The 25,179-nt window shown below is 44.4% G+C and overlaps 1 protein-coding gene across 7 annotated transcripts in view; it reads left to right on the forward strand.

Annotated features, from left to right (window-relative positions):
* SV2B (synaptic vesicle glycoprotein 2B) overlaps nucleotides 1-25,179 on the forward strand; it is a 180,720-nt gene that overhangs the window by 86,670 nt on the left and 68,871 nt on the right. For 5 of the 7 annotated variants that reach the window (XM_032342104.1, XM_032342105.1, XM_032342103.1 and 2 more), the window contains exon 2: nucleotides 24,240-25,081. In XM_032342104.1, coding sequence (XP_032197995.1) covers nucleotides 24,541-25,081 — 541 coding nt within the window. In that variant the 5' untranslated portion in view covers nucleotides 24,240-24,540. Of the gene's footprint in view, nucleotides 1-23,415; nucleotides 23,429-24,239; nucleotides 25,082-25,179 lie in introns of those variants that run through there. The other 2 variants (XM_032342108.1, XM_032342109.1) reach the window with 2 other exon arrangements.

Raw genomic sequence — 25,179 nt, forward strand, 5'->3', positions numbered from 1 at the left:
GAGAACAGCTCATTAAAGAGAAGTGCACAGGGGAATATGATATGGCAGTTAAAATAAATTAATTAGGGGCGCCTGGGTGGCTCAGTTGGTTGAGTGACTGCTTTCAGCTCAGGTCATGATCCTGGAGTCCTGGAATTGAGTCCCACATCGGGCTCCCAGCTCCATGGGGAGTCTGCTTCTCCCTCTGACCTTCTCCCCTCTCATGCTCTCTCTCATTCTCTCTCTCAAATAAATAAAGAAAATCTTTAAAAAAATAAATTAATTAGAACTACATATATGCTAAATAAATGTGATAAAAATCTCTAAAATATAATGTTAGGCTGAAAAGCAAGGATACTTACAAATAGGATATGATTTAGAGAAAGCTTAAAACACATCTAAAACATATTGGACACAGACATTAATATGTAGGAAGATATAAAAACTGCTGAATCTCTGGAAGGAGGTGAGAGGGACAAGATGGGAGGGGTCTACACAGGGGGCTTCAGCTTTATCTGTAGGGCTTCCTCTGTTTTGAAAACAAAGCCAGTGAGGTAAATGTTAAGTGAGATAAAGCTGGGCAGTGGATTCATTATATTATATTCTCTTCCTGTTTCTGAAGGGAAAGAGAAATTTCATAATACAAGTAAATTTTAGGAGGACATGTTTTATCAGGGCACCAAGGCCAATTCAAACAAAGACATTACTTTTGTCATTGAAAGAATATTTGAATTGCTTTTTCTTCCCAGTGGCAGGTTTTGGTTTTTATCCATGATGCGTGAGTGTGAGTGTTTAAGGGTCTGTTAGTTGGAAGTGGCACATTTGTCCAACAGGAGTATTATGTTCATACCAGAAGCCTGAAAGCATATTTTCTTTAAAAGAAAGGCACGACATGTTACCTTAATGAGAGAAGGTCTTGTGCTCTTAGTAATGGGCTTGGGCCACAAAAGATGTTGGGCATCAAAGGGGTAAGCATGAGCTAGAGTGGGAAAGCAAGAACCTGGCTGTGGTGATCTTGCCCCAGGGCAGTGGCTGGAGATCTTGATTCTAATTTTCAAAGCTGGAGTCAGACCCAGGCTAGTGTGCACGTGGCCTGAGCTAGTAGAGGGAGCAAAAGGAGCAAGGATTCTATGTGGAGATTTCTCTCTAGGGCTGTCACCATCTTCATGTGTATTGAAAGTTGGAAACAGCACATTATAACATATAATTTCTATTTTGAATATAAATACTTTTTCTGTTACGTAAACTACAGAAAGTTAAACTCAACAAATCTTGGGGGAAGAATTTTCAGGAAACAATCTGACCTTTAAAAAAAAGATTTTATTTATTTATTTGACAGAGAGAGAGAAAGAGAGATCACAAGAAGGCAGGCAGAGAGAGAGGGGCAAGCAGGCTCTCTGCTGAGCAGGGAGACCAATGCAGGGCTTGATCCCAGGACCCTGGGATCATGCCTGAGCCAAAGGTAGAGACTTAACCCACTGAGCCACCCAGGTGCCCAGTAATCTGACTCTTAACTGCAGCCCTCTGTTCTTGGGAGGAAGAATGAGGACTTGGGAATGAATGGCCATGAGATTTGTCGGAAGAGGGTGGAGCATGCTCAGGGGACCAGAATCTTGGTGGTAATGATGGGGGGAGGGAAGTGGTGGAGGGTTTGAAAAGCAAAATGTGCTCTTCCTCACTGAGACTCCCCCACTTGGAACTGGGGTGAGTGGGTTGTGGTTCTGTTTGTTATAAACTGCTGCCATAAACCAGGATGCCTCCGGGGAGATGTTAAGCCCTCAGGTGTTTCAGGGAAAAGTATATTCTTCAAGAGTCCCAGTTGTAGGCAGTGGTGTTCCTTGTCTGTTTCTAAGCCTGTTCTTGTTGAATCAGGACCACTGGCAGTATGGGCTGAGAGGAATCCACTGACGGATGCAGGTTTCAGTGCCAGGGTAGGATGTCAGGTAAACCAGGTAATGGATCATAGGCCCAGTGGAAGTTTCTGGACATGCACAGTGAGAATGAGGGCTTGGGGGGTTATCCTGGGTAAAGGCTATTAATTTCAGGCCTACTTGCTGATGAGGAAGTAGCTTTGAGTTACTGAGGAGGAAAACTGTTCTTTTCCTCTCTCCATCTTAGGTTCGTTGGCCAGGGCCCTGCCAAACTGACCAAAGATGGATGAACAAGAGAAACAAACTGAGGCTCTGGAACAAGTGCAGTGTGCACACCCACAGGCATGCTCAGCAATGAGGAACTCAAAGGGGTGGTTAGAACTCTGGCCTATATAGCATCATAAGCAAGAGAACAATACATTCTGAGAAAAGCAACAAGACCAAAGAGAAAGACTTTGAGTTTCTAGGGTGGCATATTGAGGGAAGGAAAATATAGGGGAAACTAATGGAAGGGAAGGACTTATTAGTAAGATTTGTTATGTAGACTCCTTTCATGCTGCGTTAGACTGATAAGTGTCTAGAATTGTCTCTGGTGATGAAATTCTGTCCTTACTGGTAGAGAGGAAAGAGGGGACGCCTTTACAAGTTTAAATTCTGCCTTCAGGCAAATAGGAGAGGGCAGAGACCTTTTCTTGTATCTCTTTCTTCTCAGTTGTCTTCAGCTAATTATTCAGTAATGAATATGCTAAAGTAGTATATTTGGGGGTAGCACATTCTGTTGCCCTTCAGAGTATATTGTGGCAGCTGAGTGATTAGGTGTGCTTCTCATTGACTGGGGACCAGATGGGGCTGGGCCTGAGTGCTGAGGGGCTTCAGATGTGTGGGCCAGCTAGGGGGGCAAGTCTGATAGCTCAGGTTCTGGCTTTCTTCTGAACTGATGCCCCTGGTTAGGACTTTCCACATTTCTGTGTCTGAGGTGCATTCAAAAGTCCAGGAACTGCCTTGCTCCTACACAGGTTCAGGCCTTTCCTATTGCTTATGTTCTGATATTTGATAATGTGCCGAGAAGTAAGGTTCCTGCTCAGGGAATCAGGCGCTTTATTTTTGTGTCTGGTCTTTGTGGCCCATTTCACTGAGATCCAGGCCAAATTGCTCTGTCAGAGTCAAGCTTTTGACCTTTGAAATGCTATTTCTAGAGTTGATAAGAATGGTGAGATACAGAGAGTACAAGGATAATTATTGAGCTGTTTGGTCTTGAAGCCTGTTCAAATATACATGTTCTCCCCATTATTTGAAAGTAGAGCATTCCCATGAAATCCTTCATGGGCCCAAATGATGTAAAACAAAGAAGCAATTACCATTAATTTATACAGAAAAATTTTTGAGCATTCCCTGGCCCCGAAAATAACCTCTCTTAGGCTTTTCAGATACCTTAGGACATATCTTGCTAACAGATGCACAAAATGAATTGAGATAAAACCCAGCTTCTCACAGACAGTTCAAAGCTCTGGCGTTCGGTGCTTAGGTGCTGAGTGTAGTTCTGGGGAAAGATGTAGGCAGGGGATGGGCACTCTTGCTGCCTGGGGTACATGCTGCCTGTACAGTGGCTTGCTGCAAAACAATCCCAGAATGCTTATTTTCACATTTTTTCACAAAAGCAAGGATCTTCTCTGGGTTTCTTTCAGTTAGCAAAAACAGGTAGGTCTTTCTTAAAAGCAAAGTGGCACAAGGTGATCTTTCAAAAAGAGGGGATACCTGCAGTTAGAATAGAGGCAAATGTCAGCTACTGTTGATGACTTTTTGAATACAGATGCCTGGGGGATAAGGGAAGAAACTTCAGAGGTGCTGATGGGGGCCATTAGTGGCTGCTGGAAACTCCAGGGTGTCAATGGTGGCTTTCACATGGTCATTGGTGGCAGACCTGGCCAACTCATTAAAGCAAGATGCATGAGATGGTCCGAAGGACTGGACCAGAGTTGATTTATTTTCCATAAATAGATCGAAAGCCATTCTCATTTTCTTTAGATGTATTGCCAATTCTGAGCATCATGGAGAAGGATTAATACAAGTGTCATAAGATAAATATTTTATGTTAGCTATAGTTTTGGGGAAATGGACATGCTGGCCTCTCTGTTTTGAGTGCTCCTTCACAACCCCACCCTGTGTCCATCTGACCACCCCTTATTCATCTTTCAAAGTCAAGCTCGGTTTTCATTTCTGGGAAACAAGTCTTCACATACAGTGACTCTCCCTTCCTGGGCACCATCTTGTATTGGAATGGGTTCACGGCATGCTACCCCCCAAAATGGCACCTTGGCATGTAGAATATTTTAAGCTGAAGGAGTTTGAGAAATTGACAAAAATTGGAAGGTCATTTTGGCCTGCCTTTCCTTGCCCTTCTTCCCTGAAACAGATCATAACCTGCATATTAGAAGTATCCTCCTTATACCCAGAGGAAAGGAGCATCTTTACCTTTGAAAACAAAGGAAGTCCAAGAAGAATCATGAAAAATAAGCCTTACTAAGTTCCCGCCAGTTTACTACTAGCATAAATATATCCAGCTATAAGTATTTCTTTCCTTACAAATGATCTTGTGTCATGTAAAATGTGTATTAAATAAATGTGTAGGCTTTTCTCCTGTTAATATGTCACTTGAATTTTCAGACCTAGCCAGGGACCCTAAGAGGTTAAGGAAAGCTCTTTCTTTCCCTACATAGTGCATATGAGTCTTCAAGTTTGACATCAATTGAGAAGACAGTTCTCAATACAAATACTAGTATTTGTATAATACTAACATTATACAAATACCAGTATTGTGCTTATTGCTTGAGAGCTGTTGTTCTAAGCACTTCTATGTATATTTATTCATTTAAGTCTCACAGTGACCACATGAAGAAGTATAAATATTCTCCCTGTTTTACAGATGAGAATAATAAAGCCCAGAGAGGTATAGTATCAAGGTCACACAGCTCATAGTGGTAGAGCTGAGATTCAACTCTGGGTAGACTGCCTATGGAATCTGTGCTCATAACCAGCATGTCAAGCCACCTCTCCCTAAATACTACAGCCCAATAACAGCTACCTTGCATCCATCTCCTATCCTGCCTCATCTTCAGCTAAATCTGGTCTTCCCACGTTCCCCACCCCCCCCCCATCTCTGTTCATGGCTGCTCTATCCTTGGAACTGCTCAGACCCACAAATCCTCAACTCCTTGATGCTTCTCTTGCTGTCACAACTGCATCTGATTCATCTGCAAATCTGGACAGCTTTCCCTTCAGCATCGAGCCAGATCTGGCAGTTCCTAACCCTTCCAGTATGGCTGTGCTGGGCTAAAGCCACTGCCATTGCTGGTCTGGATGATGACAGGACCCTCTTCCTGTTGGCTCCCCTGCTTCCTTCTTTGTTCCCCCCACCCCTGGCCTATTCCCAAAACAGCAGCAGCCAGGGTGATCCTTTTGAAATCTGTCAGATCGTGTCACAACTCTGTTCAATATCTTTTATTGTTCGTAACTTTACACTTGCACCCTTTCCTCGAAATACTCTCTAAATATCTACATGGCTCACTCCCTTCCTTACTTCCCATTTCTACTCAACTGTCAACTCACCAGAGAGGACTTCCCTCACCTTCCTACATAAAATAGCTTCATGGTTGCTGCTCTAGGTTTCATCCCCCTTAGCCTGATTTCTTTTTATGCACATCACTTATATTACATTGACATTTACTTGTTTATTTGCATACTTCTTGCTGCTCTCGCTAGAATGTCAGCTCTGTGAAGGCAGAGGCTTTGACACTTGTGCTGCATGCTATATCTGCAGTGCCAAGAATAGCACTTAGCATATAGTAGATGCTCAGTAAATGTTTATAGGGAGAACAAAGAACATTAATGAATGAGGTGACTACTTACTCTATGCTAGTCACTCTAAGTGTGTTTATAGACATCACCTCTTTTAATCTTTCACAAGCCCTCTGAGGCCTGCTAGGTGACTCTGGAAAAATTATTTACCTCCATTTAGCTCAGTTTCTTTGTCTCAAAAATGAGCATAATAATGTTACTTGCTTCTAAGAGTTAAGCCCATATAAGTCCCGAGAACAGTGCTTGGCATACAGTTCCTGTCCCAGGTGGGTTCCCTGAGAAACAGAGAGGGAGGGGTTAGCACGCAGGATTTGTGCTTTTGGGAGCAGCACTGGAAGGAGTAGAGAAAAACACAGGAGTAGCCAGACGGAGGAGGTCTTCACAGTCTCATTACTCCTGGGAGTGCAGGAGCTGGAAGGACCCAGTAGAACTGGCTTGCACTGGGGCAAGTGTGCCTGGCCTCTGTTTCTCACATCCCTAAGTCATTGGCTTCAGGCTTCTCTGGAAGGGGGCATGGTTTTGAACAAGGCCATTCTCTAGAGTAGACTGATAGCCACCCACACTTCCGGCAGCTGGGGAATGAGTCTTGCAGTCTTAGATGTGTGTGAAGATCTGGGTGCAGCATGCCAGTACCCCCTCCAGTCAACTTTAGTAAATGCTCGAGATCACACCTTCTTACTGCATTGCCTTAACCTAGCAACCACTTCCCTGCTAAGAACCTCTGTTATTCTAGGGCTCATGAAGCACAGGGCAAATGCCATCCTTTGAGGGTCTCAGCTTGCCTGCAAAGATTTAGGATTCGATCTATAAGCCTTTCTCCCTGTAGAATTCCTCAAGTGGGGACCTTGCCCAGATGCCCCATTACTTATGACAAGGCTGAGATGTCAGCGGGTTCTACCTCATCCCCTGTGCTCAAGTGATTTAGAGCAAAACAGGGCGAGTCTTTTGAGTTGTCTAGGTTCTGCAGGCTTGTATGTGGTACCACTTAAAGGAAATACCCCACCACCTAGAATTCTACCATTAGAGTTCCCTGATGTACTGAAACATTTAATAAAAATCAAAAGTGTCCTGTTGAAATGCAAATAACTCTGTGAAAGTTAAAGACTTGAGCCTTCATGATGAAATACCTTTATATCTCTATTCAAAAACAGTTAAGTATTCCATTTTAAAATATTCCAAATACAGTAATCTTGTTCTCATTTAGCTTGAACCAGAACAAGATTATGCTTTTAGTGAAAACAGTCCAAATTTCTTCATTTGAGCATTTTCTTTGAGGGGAGTTGGGGTCTGGTAGAACCAGGGCTTTAGGCTAGAGAAGTGGAGTCTAGTGTGAGATGTGTTTTGGAAGGTGATGAACTTCTACCAAGTTCCTTACTGTTTCTGAAACTTATTGCCCCCTTGGTGGAAGGGGTTCTATCTAGATCTGCAGTGCCCAACACTAGCCCTGCGAGGCTATTTAATTCAGTGCTTCAGACCTACTAACCACATTTCAAGTTCTCAATGGCCCACGGTGGCTGCTGAGATGGGTGATATAGAAAAGTTGGGGTTTTGACCTAACAGCCAAGAAGGAATTCTTGAAATCTCTTTGGTGCAAAAGATAGTTTTTTTAAAGCATGGGGACAGGACCCATGGGCAGAAAGAGCTGCACTGGGGTTCATATTGGGAGAGGGTTAGGGAAGGCATAAGCCTCCAAGGAATCTTGGAAAGAAGGTTTCCAGGATCCTGAGGGGGCTAGCTAGCTATTGTTAGGAAAAGGTCATTTATTACTCTTTAGCAAAAACTTGGTATGAGACCCTTTAGATGTATATCAATGGGCCGTATGCTTGAAAGATGATTGCTAACATATATCTTGAAGGGTAGAGATAGAGGAAGGTCCCAAAGGAAATTTTATATGTTAAAGTAGACTTACAGGATACTTGGGGGGGGGTGGGATAAAGTTAAGCTAAGACTGCCTTTTGCCCTTAGTGAGGTGTCCACCTTGAGGGACCTGAACTCCCAGAGGAAGGTCACTATCTGTTTCAAGGACTTGTCAACAGACTCTAGGCAGTAAGGAACTTTAATTTTTTCTTTTACCCATTTCCTCCATCAGTGGGCAGCACAGAAAGTTCTACTGGAAAAATGCATGAAGATAACTCCTTCATTTCTTGTGAATTTCTAACGTTTCTTAGTGTTAAGTAGGGTGTTTGTTGACAAGGAAAATTAACCCACATTTGTGATAGAGGTTGAGAGTTGGCGATGGTGGATGATACTTATTGAGGTTTACACACATGTACTGACGCTCGTTTATTTATCCATTTACTTTCTTCTAACCTTCATCACCACCCTAGGAGCCTGCTGTTTTTTTTTTTTTTTTAAATTTGGAATATTAAGCAAACCACACGTCATATGTGGGGCTTGAACTCATGATAGTATGATCAAGAGTTGTATGCTCTACCAACTGAGCCAGCTAGGGGCCCTTTTATGAGCCTGTCTTATCCATCCATCCATCCATCCATCCATCCATCCATCCACTCATTCATTCATATTTATGAAAGAGAGAGAGAGAGTGCTTGAGGAGGGGTTGGGGAGGGGCAGCTGAAGGGGGAAAATCTCAAGCAGGCTCCCCACTGAACCTGATGCAGGGCTCTATCCCAGGACCCTGAGATCAGGACCTGAGCTGAAATCAAGAGTGGAACGCTCAACTGACTGAACCACCCAGATGCCCCAAATCTGTTTTTAACAGAGGGACAAACTGACATTAAGGGAGTCAAGTAACTTGCAGAGCTGAACTTAGATTCCAACCCTGTTGATCTAATGCTGAAATAGGAGCCCCAGTTTTTGTAAGTATTTGCTGAAAGCTTCCCAACTCAAAGGGCTTTAGAAAGAATTCTGTGATTCTTTACTGTTGCATTTTCTCTTCTCCCTCTTTTGTATCCCCTTCTTCCACCTCTTCTTTTAGAAGGCTTTATTTATTGTTACAATGCACATGATGCTCCTTTCTAGAGGTAGCTACTGCTAATATGTTGCCCTGAAAGTTCACTCTTCCAGCAGGTTCTCTGTGCCTGTAGCCATATGTATGCTGTTTCTACATATGGAGGCTGCACTGATCCACAGGGTCTGCTGTTCAGAGGCCTGGTGATGGCTCCTGTTTTGAATTTCAATTCATGAAAGTCAGAAACCCCTTCAGGAATTTCTTTGTGTTATAATCTGATTGAAAGCTTTCAGGAGGACTTCAGGAGGACTGTCCATCTGGGGACATTGTGCACAACTCCTGCTGGGATGCTAATAGTTGCATAATTGCTTTGAGTGCATGGGAGTGGAGTGGAGGGGACCCATGACTTCTTAGCATGATAATGGGGTTGTCTTCTGATTTGTGAACTGATACATTCATGAAGTTGTAAATGTTAGACCTGCTTAGTACCTGTTATCTTTCCTGTGGACTTGATTGTACTGTAAAGAGAGCAAGTTTAAAGTCAGGATTGTCCAGAGGAGGGAAAATAGGTCCTCGGGTCAATTGAGAAGTTTGAAAGGCTGATGCTCTGATGTTAGGATCCCTTATTTTGCTGCATCAGCCCAAATAGGAAAGAAAATTATGACCCAGCTCTGGGGATGTGTGTCTTCTGGAGAGGCCCAGGAGAGCGAGAAGGGGGCACTTCATTTGAGCAGTTCTCTTGAAAACATTTGTCTGCTGCAATTTTTAGAAGGTGGGGGCTGAAGAATACATTTGGGGAGAACATCCTGTGTCAAGAGCCAATTGTTGCCTCCATGGGGCATCTTTCTAGTCTCTGTATCTGAAAGTGGCCTGTGTGCTGCCCACCAGGGAAGTGCAAACAAAGGACCAATTTTTTAGGAGCATGTCCATCAAGTCTGTGTGGTCAGCTTGACATCAATAGCTAAGCTGAGGTCTCCAAGCCCAGAGGAAACAGCTATCGCTTTTCTGGATGTAGTAGAAACTGACCAGCTGCTTGTTTCCAATTCTCCCAGCAGAGACCACTCCCATTCTGCAAAAAGTCCTGTGCCTGTCCTTCTATTTCTATGCACCACAGCTTGCAAATTACCTCTCTTTCCTTAGATCTCTAGGGGCAATCATTACTGTGTGTTATGATGAAGAAGAAAGTGTTATTTTCCCCTTTGAAAGGAAAACAACACCAGGTGAGCTGGCTTCAGGGGCGAAAGTTTCCAAAGATCATTTTGCTAATGACACGCACATACTCACAGAACATAGGAAGACATCCTGTATTTGGTTTCAAGGCTCCTGATAATAACAGCGGGCTGCTCTGGAGGTGGACCCGGCAGGAGGACTGAGGAGGAGCCATCCTTCATGGGATATGTTGCAGTTGCAGTGATGAGCCATCTGTTTCTAGGACGAGACTTTTTTTTTTTTTTTTTTTAATGGATAGGATGATTCTAGTAGGTCTGGAGGAGCCCATGAAAATATCCCTGCCAGGTCTTCTCAAAATTCATCTTCTTCCCTCCTTGTGTATGACAGCCCTCTCGGTAATAAGGCAATTTAGGCATAGGAGGCCAGTGAAGACACATCTTTCAAAAAAAAAAAAAATGCTCACCCTGTCAATCCAGATTCTCTCCTACCTGGCCCTCCCTTTGATCCTCACTCAGGATGCCAGGGCATATCTTTCTTAAAGTTCATTTTTATCTCAAGGGCAGTTAAAAGGATGCTGTGATGGATTACTTGGGTTGCCGTGGCCCTGGGCTAAAGTTGGGCAGGTGTCCAATCTTCTCTGTGTTTTTCTTTTGTAATATTATACTTATTGAGGGCCTATCGATGCAAAGTCCTGCCACCTGCTACCTAGGAGACAAAGATGACCCCTGACTTCAAGGTGCTTACAGTCTAGGCAGTCAGCTGTAAGAGTACGCGATGGGGGCAGTACTACTTTTGGTGACTTAAGCAGAGTTCTTAAAAATGTTGACATCATTGGAAAACTGTCCTTGCCAAATTTGTAGGGGTAATTTCAATAGTAAAGCCAAACAGTGGGAAAGGGTGTGTCGAAGAATGTATCCCCTATTTAGCCAGAGACATTAGACAAGTAATATGTGATATTCTGTGATAATGTGGGGAAGCCTGCCGACCTCTGCAGAGGCCATGAGGTATAGCGCTGCCTCTCTCCAGGTTTGTGCCCTTGGGCAATGCTCTTGGCTTCTCTGAGCTCCTGTTTCCCAAACCCACCTCCCAGGTCTCTGTGAGGATTATATGAAATTAAGTGAGAAAACTCCCGACATATACTACAAGCTCATTAAAGGGTTTCTTCCTTTCCCCTGTCCTTTCCCTGTTACTCTAGGATTTGGAGCAGAGCCCAGAACTGTACAAAACGCTAGGCTCCAGTACTAAATATGTTTGCAATCCTGGCAACATTTTAGCCCTTTCTAATTACAAAGTTTATACTTTGCCAAAGCTGAATTAGGGGTGAGGATGGAGAGAAGGGGGGGCTAATTATAGAGACTAAATACACTGGAGTGGGGGCAGGGGAGGGAAGGGGAACCACAGGGCCAATCACACCCAGAGGCTGAGTAATTCCAGGATAATGAGGAGATGCAGACAGGAATTCGGACCTTCCAAGGTAATTAAAAAATATATTTCAGGGAAATACATGAGACTGATAAGCACATGATGAGCTAGCTATGAGCCTCTACTTATGGTTTCCCCAAAGTGAGAAGTATGGGGAGGTTTCTGGGGCTTAGAGAGCTGCAGGCTGATGGGGACCAGGATGGAGCCATAACTAGGCAGCAGGGACCAGGAGACCCTGGCCAAGTAGTGTGGGGTAAGACCGGGATGGGGGTGGGGGAGCACCTGCTGAGGGTGGGAACTGTAGGCAGTCCTAGAGGAGAGAGCTTTTCCAGAGCTGGGTAATTGCAAGGCTAGAATGTACCAAAAATCTGGTTAGTTAAAAAAAAAAAAAAAGCATGCAAAGGGACCAAGAGCAGAGCACAGGTGAATCAGGACCCCAGGACACCAGGAAGTGTTCCCCCAGCCATGGCTCCCTGACTTGCCTTTGGTGCAAGGTGGGAAGGTCTTGGATCCTACTTGACATCACCTACATCACGTTGTGTATCTGTTGGACTTCATGTTCCTCCAAGATCTAGACCTACTAAGTTTTTTAAAGATCCAGAATTTCAACCAGTGTCCCCTCCTGGACCAACACATTTGTTTCATACCAGTTCTGTATTTTTACTTTTGGGGGGTATACTTCCAAAGTTTCTAACAGGCTGCAAGATGAGGACTATCTTATGGGTGAAGAAAAGGACTCTATCCTTACAGAAAGCCCATTGTTTTTAGATCTAGTAAAAGTTTCTATAACCTAGGATATGAGGACCATGAGGGCAGGAGCTGGTTATATTCTCCTTGGAGTTCAGAGCACCTCCTATGTAATAGGAACCCCCCCACACCAAAGTTTTCATGAAATAGTGAACAACCATCATGATGACAATTCAGTAAGGCTAGTCCCTTAGGGAGGAACTGCCTAAAAGGATGAAAATGCAGCCGGGGAGGTGGAGGAGGTGTTTCAAGAGGGTCCTTCAAGGCCAAATAAAGGACAGTATTTTGAAGGTTTTGAGAAGCCACTTAGGAGATTATAGTCAGGCCATGTGGAGGTGGGCTGATGGCGTTGAGGGAATCCATTGGAGTGATGAGCTAAGGCAGTGCCAGCGGGACGGAGCACAGGGCATGTCTCCGGACCTTGTTTGTTCAGCATAGTGTCAAAAGTGAAAAGCGAGTAGGGTCAGCTGGCAAAATCTGCAGGCCACACAAGAAGGGGATCTCTGGCTTTCTTTGAAGATGGCCATGGTAGTCTTCAAAGATACATTCAATTCTTTTCCTGGGGTAGTCGTCTAAACTATTTGTTCCTTCTCTTCAAGCTAGTCTTTCAACCAGGAGAATTGTTTTTGAGTCACATCTATTTGGGGAAGGACAAAAATGTGTCTGAAAAGCCCAGCAGGTTCTCATATCTCTTCTTGCTCTGGGAGATTGAAGTCCACCAGCAACGTGACCTACCTAGAAATGTTCCCTTAGCTAACCCTGTGCTGCGTTCTGAGACTCCCAGTGGATCTGTGTCGCACAGGGGTTCCATTTTAATGGCTCTTTTCTTTCCAAAGGAAGTATTACTTCTCAGGAAAACCTAACCCAACAAAACAAACAAACAAAACCCCCCAGAACTCGCCTCCATTCCTTTCCCTTCCTCTAGCCTAGGCTAAAATGTGTCTGTGCCAGGTTTGCTCCTAGAGCTTTGAGGCATCAATTAGTTGAGCACCTTCTGTTGTCACTCAAGGACCTTCCCAGTCTGGCCCTAACTTCTTTCTTGCATTTACCCCCCACTATCCTCCCCAGGGCCCCCTGAGTTCCCTCCTGACTCATCAGCTTCCCTGGAAGCACATCATTAGATAATTTGGCATCACTGAAGGAGAGCAGAAGATGCCACTCCAAAAGATGTCACCTTGGCCCACTGATTATTTTGAACTGAGCTTACTTAAGAAATTGTTGGTGTGAGAAGGATCCTCGGATCATGTTTTGTTCCTCTTAAAGCGGGAAATAAATCCTCCTTGTGAAAAGTGTGCTCCTTTTACCAGGAGGGTTGAAGACATCCTTATCACCAGACTTAGGAATTTAGGGCCAAGAGGGATCCATGAAGAACACTTGTCACTTCTTAACTAGTTTATTCCTTCAAGCCCGAAGCCCTTCATCTGGTCAATTCTTTTTTTTTTTTTTTAATAATATTTTATTTATTTATTTAACAGAGAGAGAGAGAGAGACAGAGAGAGATCACAAGTAGGTAGAGAGAAAGGCAGAGAGAAAGGGGGAAGCAGGCCAGAATAGGGGAGGCCAGATCCCAAGGACCTGGGCTGGGAATTCTGAGTTGTCCGGCAGGCAGGTCCTCCCAGTGGTAGTCAATAGATTCCTGCGCACATTTAAGGCTTCTTTGCTTGCACTGGTTTCCAGGAGAGGAAGGGAGTAGGAGAGGAGGTAAGGGTAAGGGGGGAAGAAGCTTAGTATAGGTTGAGAGTTTGAATCTGGACTCTCGAACTTACTGGCTAGGTGAGCTTGGCAAATGCCTGGACCTCTCTGAGGCTCAACTTTTCTCTTCCATGGAGTAGAGAAATACGGATATCTGTCTTGCTGTGTTGTGAAGTTCAATGAGATGATACATTTTTATTGCTCAAGTGAGAAAGTGTTGCTTTCGTTCTACTTGGAAGGCAGCGTTTTCTGTCTGGGTGGTATTTGCCAGCTTTCCATCAGTCATGCACGATTCTCCTCGAGACTTTTACCATATCATTGGCAAAGATCAAACATCACTGTACTCCCATTTAATTTTAAAAAGTAAACTCATTCTTACTAACAGAATACATTAGTTTAGGAAGGAGACTGTATCACTCCTGTAACCATAGGATAACTATACAAACAAACACGATGGAAACAACACAGTGCTATGTTACTGATGTTCAGCCAATACTGTTTACTTTGTTGCAAAAAGGGGATTCATGAGTTAGCAAGTAGGTGGCAGAGCTATGCTGGTCCCCCAAAGATTTTGATGTCCTTGACCATCAAAAGGGATTGAAAGAACAGTGAAAAAATACAATCACCCTTTCTCTATGTGATCCAATGCTACTTAACACCATGCTTGAACACCTTATGAAATATGTCAGTTCCCACAAAATAGAGTATCTTCCACTTTGGGAAATGCCAGCATTGGGCATCAGTCATTTGGGCACACAATATTAGCCCATGACCGCAGGGATGTGGGTCAGGGCCAGGATCCCCAGAGAAGGGAGCTGCCACAGGGTGGTGGGAAGAGGTATTCAAGACCCTGGCCTGGGGGTGAGGGGTGGAGGTGGGTATTCAAGGCAGACCTGCCGCAGAGTGGGGTGCTAAAAATCCAGAGGGTCTCACCTCGAAGGCTGCAGGTTTGCTGCTCAAGAGGCGTGAGGGTAAGGCTCTGATTGTTCTTGTAGCTCTGTTATGCATTGCTGCAGAGGTGAGGGAATATGTAGAAATGCAGGTCTGGGTTCTGGGCCTTTATATAATTATAGCTATTTTTACAGAGCTCTTACCAAGGTTTCTGAACATATTAACTCATTTAATTCTCATAACAATCCAATGAATAGAAATCTGAATTCTTTTCATTTCACACATGAAGAAACTGCAGCCTAAAGGTCAAATAACTTGCTCTCATTTTTTGAGGTTGTAAGCGGCAGAGCTGGTATTGGTAAATGTATGCGGTGGGCAAGAATTTGCTTTACAACATTACCCAAGGTAAGAAAGAGCATTGTAAGTGTTCTTTCTTTCTTTCAAATCAAATCACAGTAGTGGTAGTAAAGTGGCCACCATCAGTCTTTGTTAGGGCTCCCTTCTCTGCTCCCGTGGACCACTTAAATGGTCCCACAAACAGTGGGGTCACCTGGCTCTTAGCCCGTGGCTGTGGCCACCGTGGTTTTCCTTGTTCTTCCTGCTACTCAGGGCTGCCACAGGGGCAGGCTTTGTACCCTCTGCTAAGCAGTTCCGGTCTGGATGAATGCAGTGACACCACTCAGTAAGTCCTGATTCTGTTTACAGACTGTACGCCCAGCTGGGGCCTGTGTTGCTGATCCCAGGACTGCAGGATCAATAGTCTCCATAGACTCGCCCCAGCTCTCCCCGATCCTGCAAGAGGGACTGGGGTCCATCTCTTCTCTGGACACTCAGTCCCTGCTTCTCAGAGTTTCCCTCCGCCAGAGCTTGGGCACCCCCTCTATAAGTCAAAACACCAGCCCCTCTTCCTCTTCCCTTCTGGCTTAGCTCCTGGGTCGGTCTAATTATCTGAAGACTTGGTTGAAGGCATCTTTGGACTTGCCCTGAATCAACACACACACACACACACACACACACACACACACACACACACACACACATATTACCTGTTTCCTATAGAAAGAAGAACGTAGGGTAGATCTTCTTAACCTTGAGTTAGCACAAAATTGCCCAGAGAACTTGCTGATAAAACAGATTTATGTCCCCTTTTTGTTTCAAAGGATTTGGGATGGAGCCCAGGAAGCTGTATTTAACTGGCATGAAATGATTTTGCTCTAAGTGATTTGAGAACCACGCCGTGGGAAACATTGACCTGCCTTTAGCACAGAGAAGAGCCAAGAGGGAGAAAATTAGCATTTCAGGGAGTACTAGGCAAACATTAGCACCTTGACAAATCAACCTGTGTACTATAAATACATATTTGCAATAAATAATACTATGGAAACTATTGGTATAATGATACGAATATATGATTTGCTTGGCAATTTCAACTACTCTTATGGTATGATCATTTTTTTCTGAATAAGTCCTTCAAAAAACACAATTTTTTATAACACCATAATATTTAACTGTGTAAGTATGCTAACATTTATTTACCTATTCCCTGTTTTTTAATATATGTTTTCAGGTTTGATGTTCTAAGTAATGCTTTGATTAACATACACCTTCATATGTTATTCTCTTGCTTTGTATTTTATTTTATTTTTTTTAAAGATTTTATTTATTTTTTTGACAGACAGAGATCACAAGTAGGCCAACAGGCGGGTGGGCGGGGGAGCAGGCTCCCTGCTGAGCAGAGAGCCCAATGCGGGGCTCGATCCCAGGACCCTGAGATCATGACCTGAGCCGAAGGCAGAGGCTTTAACCCACTGAGCCACCCAGGTGCCCCTTGCCTTTGTATTTTAAAATGAAGAACAATTCTGAACATCCCTAGTACTTTCAAGGATTTAGTATTGCTTTGAAATACTTTGTTGTTTTCCTCTCACTGAAAGATCAGGTGTTTTGGTCTGTGTTTAATAATCAGTTGTTTCTCATACCTTGGGAACAAGCTTTCTGTTTTTACACAATGGAAATAGCTAAGAAGGGAGGGCAGTGTACTTTCCATGTCATACTAATGAGCATATGCAGTTATAAGTGGGACAGAGACAGTGATTCTGGGGAGCCTCAGAGAACACTGTCTCCCAATACCAGCCAGAAAAGTCTTGGTATTTGCATGGGTTGATGTAACCTACCCTGGAATCATCAAGCGATGTGTTTCAAGGAGTACTGCAGGTAGTTAAAACATATGTTATGGTCAGGAAGTTGAAGATAAATAACTCAAGCCTTCCTGAGAACCTCTGCACCACACCGTCTCAGCTGGGAGCTTGATGGCTGTCGAAGGCCAGTTAGGGAAGCAAAGAGTGAATAGGTCCTTGGGAAAGGTGGCATCTTCAGGACATCCGCTGGGCTGACTTTTTTTTTTTTTTTTTAAACAAAGGTAAACAAGTTGGTCTATTTACAGAAAGTGTAAGGGCACTCTGGCCCATGGGCCATTTTAGACTTGCTTTCAGCCTGACATAGAATAAATACTAACCTTTAATGAACAAACATTTCCAAAGACCTTCTGTAGTTAAACACCCATGTTTGGTGTTGGAGATGCAAAAATACATTAGGAAAAAAAAAACAAACACAAAACCCAGCGCATTATCTATCCTAGAATTGCTTACAACCTCTTGGCAGAGAGACACATAAACAATTATAATAAAATATGATAATAGCAATATCATGAGACCTCTTGAAGTAATTCTAAATGTTTAAGTATAAAAAGCCATCAAATTGCCAAAAATGGCTTGTTGGTTCATAAATGTTGCTTTTAATTTAAAAAAGATACTATTCCTAGATATTAAAATAATAACATTTGTGTTTTAAATATTACTCTGATGGTTCAAAGCATTGTCACAGATGCTGGAAATGACCTAAAGAAGTCACCTAGTACAGCCCCTCCTTTTAGGGACCTCAGAAAGTGAGTGACTCATTCAAGGTTCCCCAGGTACTTGATGGTAGAGATAGGACTATAATTCATGCCCTCCTTCCAGTGGTCCAGTGATCTTTCTCTTCCACAGCCTACAGTATTTTATACTGAGTCCCCCTGCCCTCTCTTAGTACTCATTTTTGGTATGACCGACACAATTTGTATGAAAACTTGAGGAAGAGGTGCCTCAAATGTGAACTGACACATTGGACATCTCATTAGTACCCATTGGAGTTTGTCGACTTCCTTATTCATGTAAAAGAGAATTATAGCAAGCTTCCCAAGGGTCTAACAACCTTCTCAAGGGTATAACTCAAGTTATACCTTTCTGTGCCTCAGTTCTCCCTAAACTCCTGCCAAATACTTTCAGGGGTACACAAGTCTAGTTCGTGTGTTGGTGTACTAGTCCTTCTGGTCCAGATTATCCAACATTTTCTTCTGCCTTGATTCACTGCGGTGATTTTCCCATCAAGGCCGGTTGTAACCGAGGGTACAGCTGCTGTTGAGGGGGCCAACGAGAGTGCCTAGCTTTCTGGGGTGGGTGCTGAGGACACTAGTATCTTTGCTAAGGGGACCATCTTCTCTTATTGCTTGTGCTAAAGTTGCTACATTCCAGGCTCTTGATACATCACCAAGATTTGACTGAATCTGGTGAAAAATCCGAGTTTTCACTTCCTTCAGTTGTGATTCACTGGGCTGTGACCAGGTTGCACTCTCCAGTTCTCTCTTCCAATAGGAAACTCTTAGCCCCACATGCAAATAGTCTCTGGGACGCTCACCAAGTGGGCTCTCAAGACATGAGACAAATCCTAGGATGAAGAGACCTTAGGCTCGAAGCATAAGATCAGTACCTAACTGGAAAAGCCTGGATTCCATGGATGTTAACACAAGTTCCAAGGGAAAAAGAGGCTGTGACCATGGGAAACACTGATTTCAACCAGTGAAGTAGATTTATTTTGGTGGGGGAAAGAATAGCAGCTTTCTTCCGAGGTATAACGTATGTAACGTTAATCCACTCATGAATGCAGGAATCAATGACTTTTTTTTTTTTTAGCAAATTTATGAAGCTGTCCAACTGTCACAAAATAATCCAATTTTAAAACATTCCTGTCATTCCCCCCAACCCACATTTCCTTAAGTTTACTTATAGCCAATCCCCACTCCCACCCAGAGACTTTCTGTCTCTGTGGATTTGCCTGTTCTGGACGTTTCATGTAAGAGGAGTCCTATAATACGCGGCCTTTGGCATTTGGCTTCTCGGACTTGGCGTATTGTTTTTGAGGCTCGTGCATGAATTATGTATCAGTACTTTGTGCCTTCCTTTTGCTGGTGATTATCCCATTGCCTGGCTATACCACATTTTGTGAAGGACACTTGTATTATTCCCAGTTTGGGGCTGTTATAAATTATAATATCAGCCTTCCTGTATTAGTCTTTGGGTGGAATTTTTTTTTTTTTTAATTTCTCTCAGGCAGATACTTAAGATGGAATGGCTGACGTATTTTTTTAAAAATTATTTATTTATTTACTTGACAGAGAGAGGGCATAAGCAGGCAGAGAGGCAGGCAGAGGCAGAGAGAGAAGCAGGCTCCCCACTGAGCAAGGAGCCCGATGCGGGGCTCGATCCCAGGACCCTGAGATCATGACCCAAGCCGAAGGCAGCAGCTTAACCCACTGAGCCACCCAGGCACCCCGGCTGGTGTATTTTGTAAGTGCGTGTCTAACATTTTAAGAAACTGCCACGCTGCTTTCCGAAGGAGCTGAGCCGTACTTCCTCCCCAGCACCTCTAGATGAGGTACGGGGTGCAGCCCACTGTATTGTTAAGTCAGTATCTATTCAGGTCTTTCACAGACTGGAACCTAGGAGTGTTCAGTTTGAATCTCCAGAAGAGAACAGTGAACGGGATATGCCATGTTTCCCAAACTTCTTTGCTCCTGGAACTCTATCTCTTCCCCCTACGCCTCCCGAAATGAGCTTATGAAGGCCCTAACGTTCTAGAGCACCCATTTTGGGAAGCATTACATCATTCTATTCTGATATTATTTTTAGCTTTGTTCTCTGTGATATTTAATTACACACAAGGGTGTACCACAGAGGGATGCTGAGTCGAACAGCACAGACTGAGAGGTTCAGGGAACGTGAGAGGTAAGAGAAGAGGCTGAGGAGGTTGGGGCTGGCATGCATCCGAGAGGGAGCGGTTTTCATGAGGAACGAAATGCCAGTTCGTTTTTCTCTGTACTTGGTTCCCCGGCGCGGCCCAGATGGACCCCCACATCTCAAGCTGGGCCGGGCTCACGTCGAGATGCTGGCTACACGTTAATTGTCAACGCTCCGTCAGATAATGATCACGATGACAGCAACAACAAAGATAATCAGATCAAATTTACATCCGTCACATCTGTGCCCGGCACCCTGCTAAGCGTTCTTCACGGAGTACCTCACATGGGTGCTTTTATTACAACTGCTTTACAGATAAGGAAATTGAGGCCCGAAATGAAGAGCTTGTGTGCTCAGGCCATAGGGTGTGGCGGAGTCAAGACTTGAACTGGGGCCCCCTGATGCACGAGTTTGTGCTCTTGGGCCCCTCTACTCTGTGTCCCACCACCCCACCCAAAAAGGCAATCTGAAAGAAGTCTGGAAACAGATTTTCATTTTGGTTATACAGCACCTGGAGGATTCCGGAAAGATTTCCAGTCTAGAGTTTGCCCTCCAAGCATCACCACTGTCCTAATCACCTCACCTTCTCTTGTCTACTGAGAGGACGTGCACCATCTGCTCTCCTGCGGGAGTCTCCTCGTGTCTGTCCTTTTCCTCCAGTCCCATGGCCACTACCTTTGTCCTGGCCTCATCTTGTCTCTGGATGTTTACCCTCCCCACCATGAAATTTCTACCTAGTTTCATTGTTCCCAGGTTTTCTCTTAAAAACCAGGTCACCTATTCCCACCAGGGAGATCTTTCTAGATCCCTGCTCGGTGGGACAGGCTGCTCTGCTCACTTCAACAACTGTCGTGGCTCCCTTTGCTCAGAGGAAGATTCCCAGTCCTTGAGAAGGGCATTCACACCGACTGCTCTTCACGGCCCCATTCTGTCGCCTCTAAGTCTCCCTTCTTGGTTCGGCTGCTGTAGGCAGGTGTTTCACTGCTGCCCAAACAAGCTAAGTCATGTTCTCTCCATGACTTTGCTGATCCTTGGTCTCCAGTGCATAGTGGCCTCCTCTCCTTCTGGCTTCTCTGAGCCCTTTTCTGCCCTTGACAGTCCCCAGCCTCTAGGATGCTGTTCCAGCACATCCCATAACGACCCGTCCGTCTTCTGAACTCCTGGGAGAGCCTACAATTGTGATGTCTTCAGCATCAGTCTTGTTTACTGTGAAACGAGTTCTTAATAATAGCCCTTGCCTCATAGGGTTGAATAAAAAAACAGGATACATGTGATACCTCTTAGCCTAGTATCTGGGACAAAGCCACAAGGCAAGTTTTCAATAAATAAAAGATACTATTATTAATAAATAAAAGATACTATTATTAATAATTAAGATTGTCATTTTTATTACTGCATGCATGACTCTTCCATGAGGAATGGATGTCTTGAGAATGGGGCTCAGGTCATGTCATATCTATCACATGGCCTGAAACACCAGAGATCCTGGGGGACGTTTATGCAGGATGGGCACACAAAGCCTAACCTGAGGGTCAGAGACTTGATGCCACTCTTGGCTCTGCAGGGAACGGGGCGTGTGACCTTAACTTGTCTGTTTGGAGTCCATTCTCTTCATTGGAGTCCTTGGGACGTTTGTACCCCCTCCCTAAGGTTCTCCGTGAACATGCTTCAGATCCAATCCCTGATGGTTGGTTTTCTGTGTTAACTTGGATACCTTCTTTGATCCTCCCTAACCCTCAGTTTTCTGCATCCGTAAAATGGAGAGAATGGTTTTGCTTCATGATTGGCTGTGAGGATACACGGTTATTGCTTTTCAGTCAATAGTTGCTCTCATGCTTATTCTCTTATTGCTGGTTAGAGGATAAACACTTGGCTTGTTAATGTTGAGTTAGTTCATTTCCTGGGGCTGCCTTAACCAAGTACAACAGTGTGGGTGTCTTAAACAAAGAAATCCACCATCTTATTGTTATGAAGGCTAGAAATCCGCAGTCAGGGTTCCTTTGGAGGGCAATAAGGGACACTTCTCGTCTAGCTTTGGGTAGCCTCAGGCATTGGTTTGTAGATGGTGCTTCTGAGATACTGGGGGGTTAGTGCTTCAATATACCTTCTTGGGGATTCACATTGAAAGTGATTAATGGTTGTATTCTCTGGAAAATGCTTTGCTGGAAAAATAACTTGGCATTTCTCAATGGAAGAGAAAACAACCCCACAACACCCGACGGTGACTCCTCGTTACTCGACTGCCCTCGCCATCTGCAGAAGCTCATTTCACTGGATCAGATGAGTAGAATTAGCTTCGACAGAGATCTCTTTCTTTCCACAAAGTCAGTCCCAGGACCTCTGCCCCTTATGACATTTTCCTCATATACTTTTAGAATTGCAAATCTATCATTTCTGGATCACGACATTCTTTGCAGAGCCCCCAGGATGGAAATAACACACCAGATCTCAGGCAGTTGGCATTCTTTCTGGTTTTTTTTGTTGTTGTTGTTTTTGTTTTTTTTTTTTATAGCACTCTGCAAAACTCTCATGCTGTTTACATGTGATTTATATTCCTCCTGTGATTCCTAAATGGATATAATAAAAACAGATTTAGAATATTAATCTGACATGGTTCAGGCCAGCATGGTCCCATACAGTTTTATTTAGTGGGGATGGTAAAACATCTGAAAAGATAAAGTGAGAGTCAGTCCTTAGTAAATCTTTCTTGCTGGCTCTTAAGACACTGTTCCTGGGAAAGCTGTCCATTGGAGTCCTTGGGATGTTTGTGGAAAATGTAGGTTTCAAGGTCCTACCCACCATTCTGCAAGTTCTAAGTCTTTGGAGGAGGATTTGCATTTCCAATAAGTCCCTCAAACCCCTGTGGTCCTGGCCTACCCTACCTTTGAGAAGCACCACCCAGAAAAAATGTGGGGTTTTTTTGTGTCACATGAGTTCCAGAGCTAGAGTCTGTCCAGGGCTGAAGGTGAGGAGAGCCAGGCAGGTAGTCGTGAGGCATGGGGATGAGTGGGTCCCGTCTGTTGTGGGGTGGCATCTTCGTGTGGATTTCAGATGGGACAGGGAGGCCTATGAAGGTTGAAGGCACATATACACAACAGCAGGTGAGTTGAGCTGGGGCGGCCAGCTGTGAAGGGGTCCAGCAGCCAGGGAGAGCTGAAGTGGGGTCAGGTGTCTGGGAGGGGCCTTACTTCTACCCCTGAGGGCCACACAGAGAGCAGCTGGGTCTCCGTGTCCCTCCTGGGAAGCTATGTGAAAACTCAGACCCTGAAGCTGAACCAGCCCCTCTGCATGCTCTGGGAATCTGCATTCTAAAGCTCTCTAGGTGATCTAATGCGACAGTCCCTCTGAACAGCATTTGGGAAGCACAGGGACCATGGAAAGAATGGCCTTTGGGAATCAGTGGGTCTGGTGTTGAGTCCTCGCTGTTTGATCTTGACCTAACTCCAGCTGAGCTACGGTTTCTTTATCCGTAAAATGAAAGTACAAATACTTGCTTCTTGTTCTGATCGTTGTGACGATTATGGAGAAGGGACATGACACATTGAGCACAGTTTCTGGCACACAGTAGGCTCCATGTAGTGGTGGCTCCAAACCCTGTGAGAACTGAGATTCAAAGGATGGGATTGGGACAAAGGGTGCCAGTCGCTGGGCATGAGAATCAGCAGGTGGTCTCGGGGATTGGCCTTGGCTCTGGTAATACTGGGTCCTGGTTTCTACAGTTGGAACTTGGAAAATACAAGAGCAACTACCATGTCAGGGCTAAAATAATATTTCCCACGCAGGTCTGATGCTGTTGCAAGTATTTTTTTTTAATTAATTTTTTATTTTTTTATAAACATATATTTTTATCCCCAGGGGTACAGGTCTGTGAATCACCAGGTTTACACACTTCAAGTATTTTATGAGCAATCTATTTTATGAACAGTCAATTACTATTGTTATCTCCATTTTACAGATGAGAAAGCAGAGCCTCAGAGAGAAGTAAGCACAGTCGGTCACACAGCCCTGATGTAGCAGCATCGAGCTCTCCAGCTCTGGGTTTTCAACAGCTTTTCCTCCTTAGCTCAGCCAAGGACAAGATCAGAGAGGCCCTTGAACCAAAGTGCTGAGTCTCAAAGTGAGCTGGGCCTTTGGAGAAATGGTCCTGGAGGTTTGCCACCGCATTCTAGATATAAAATCGCACAGCCACCTCATAACAAAGTCAGAAAAGCTGGCATTTTTCTAACAGAAGCTGAGCTGTAATAAACATGCCCTATTGCCACCGGCTTGATAAATTCTAAAAGAAAATCCCATAACACAAAATCGTCTTGTCTTGAGAATCCCTTGCCCACTTTCTGTTTCCTTCTTTTGTACGAGTTGACCCCTTTCATAGGTTACTCAGCACCTCCGAGGGCCTCTCTGGCCACTGTTGTTTCTCCTCTTCTCCTTTGTCTCACTGATTCAGTCCTTATTCATTTGATATGAATCCAAATGTCTAATCAAAATTTCCTCCACCTCGCGCTGGCCTTTGTAAACGTATTTGTTTCCTTCTGAGGGTATTTTCAGACTTTCCGTATTTTGTGACACTCCTCTCTCCCTTTTCTGTACTCCCAGGGCATAGCCTTCAATAGCAGATCAAATCAGTCCTGCTAGCAAGCTACCAAGTCCTGTGGGCTCCTTGTCAAGAAAAACAGCTGGCCCCATTTCTAATCAACATCTCCCCACAAAACTCTGCTGGGTCACTGAAGGAGACCAGACCAGAATTTTGAACTTTCCAAAGACTTGCCATAGATATTGAATGTGAAAAGTTACTTACTTTGTCTTTGCGTCAGTCTGATCTGTTTGGGAACCAAGGAGGAGAATCACCCAAGAAGTCACACAGACAGATTCTACCTATAACGCCTCTGTACATAGAATGGATGATGGTTATCGAAATAACCCAAACCTCTACCACGGTGCAAGAGATATAGCTCGAGAGGCGAGCCGGCAGTCCCGGACCCAAGGGATGGATGACTACAAGTATCAGGACAACTATGAGGGCTATGCCGCCGGTGACGGCTATTACCGTGGCAACGAGTCCAACCCAGAGGAGGACGCACAGAGTGATGTTACAGAGGGCCATGATGAGGACGATGAGATCTATGAGGGCGAGTACCAGGGCATCCCTCACCCAGATGATGTCAAGGCCAAGCAAGCCAAGATGGCGCCCTCCAGGGCAGATGGCCTTCGGGGCCAGGCTGACCTGATGGCGGAGAGGATGGAGGATGAGGAGCAGTTGGCCCACCAGTACGAGAACATCATTGATGAGTGCGGCCATGGGCGTTTCCAGTGGATCCTTTTTTTCGTCTTGGGTTTGGCCCTGATGGCTGATGGAGTGGAGGTGTTCGTGGTGAGTTTTGCCCTGCCCAGTGCAGAGAAGGACATGTGTCTTTCCAGTTCCAAAAAAGGAATGCTTGGTAAGTAGAAATTTCCAAAGATCATTCTCTTTGTGGCGTTAAATTATGAAGGGGAAAGAGCAGTAAAATTTGTATAGCACCTGTCACTATTGGGCACC

The sequence above is a fragment of the Mustela erminea genome, chromosome 5, assembly GCF_009829155.1.
Source record: "Mustela erminea isolate mMusErm1 chromosome 5, mMusErm1.Pri, whole genome shotgun sequence".
NCBI lineage: Eukaryota > Metazoa > Chordata > Mammalia > Carnivora > Mustelidae > Mustela > Mustela erminea.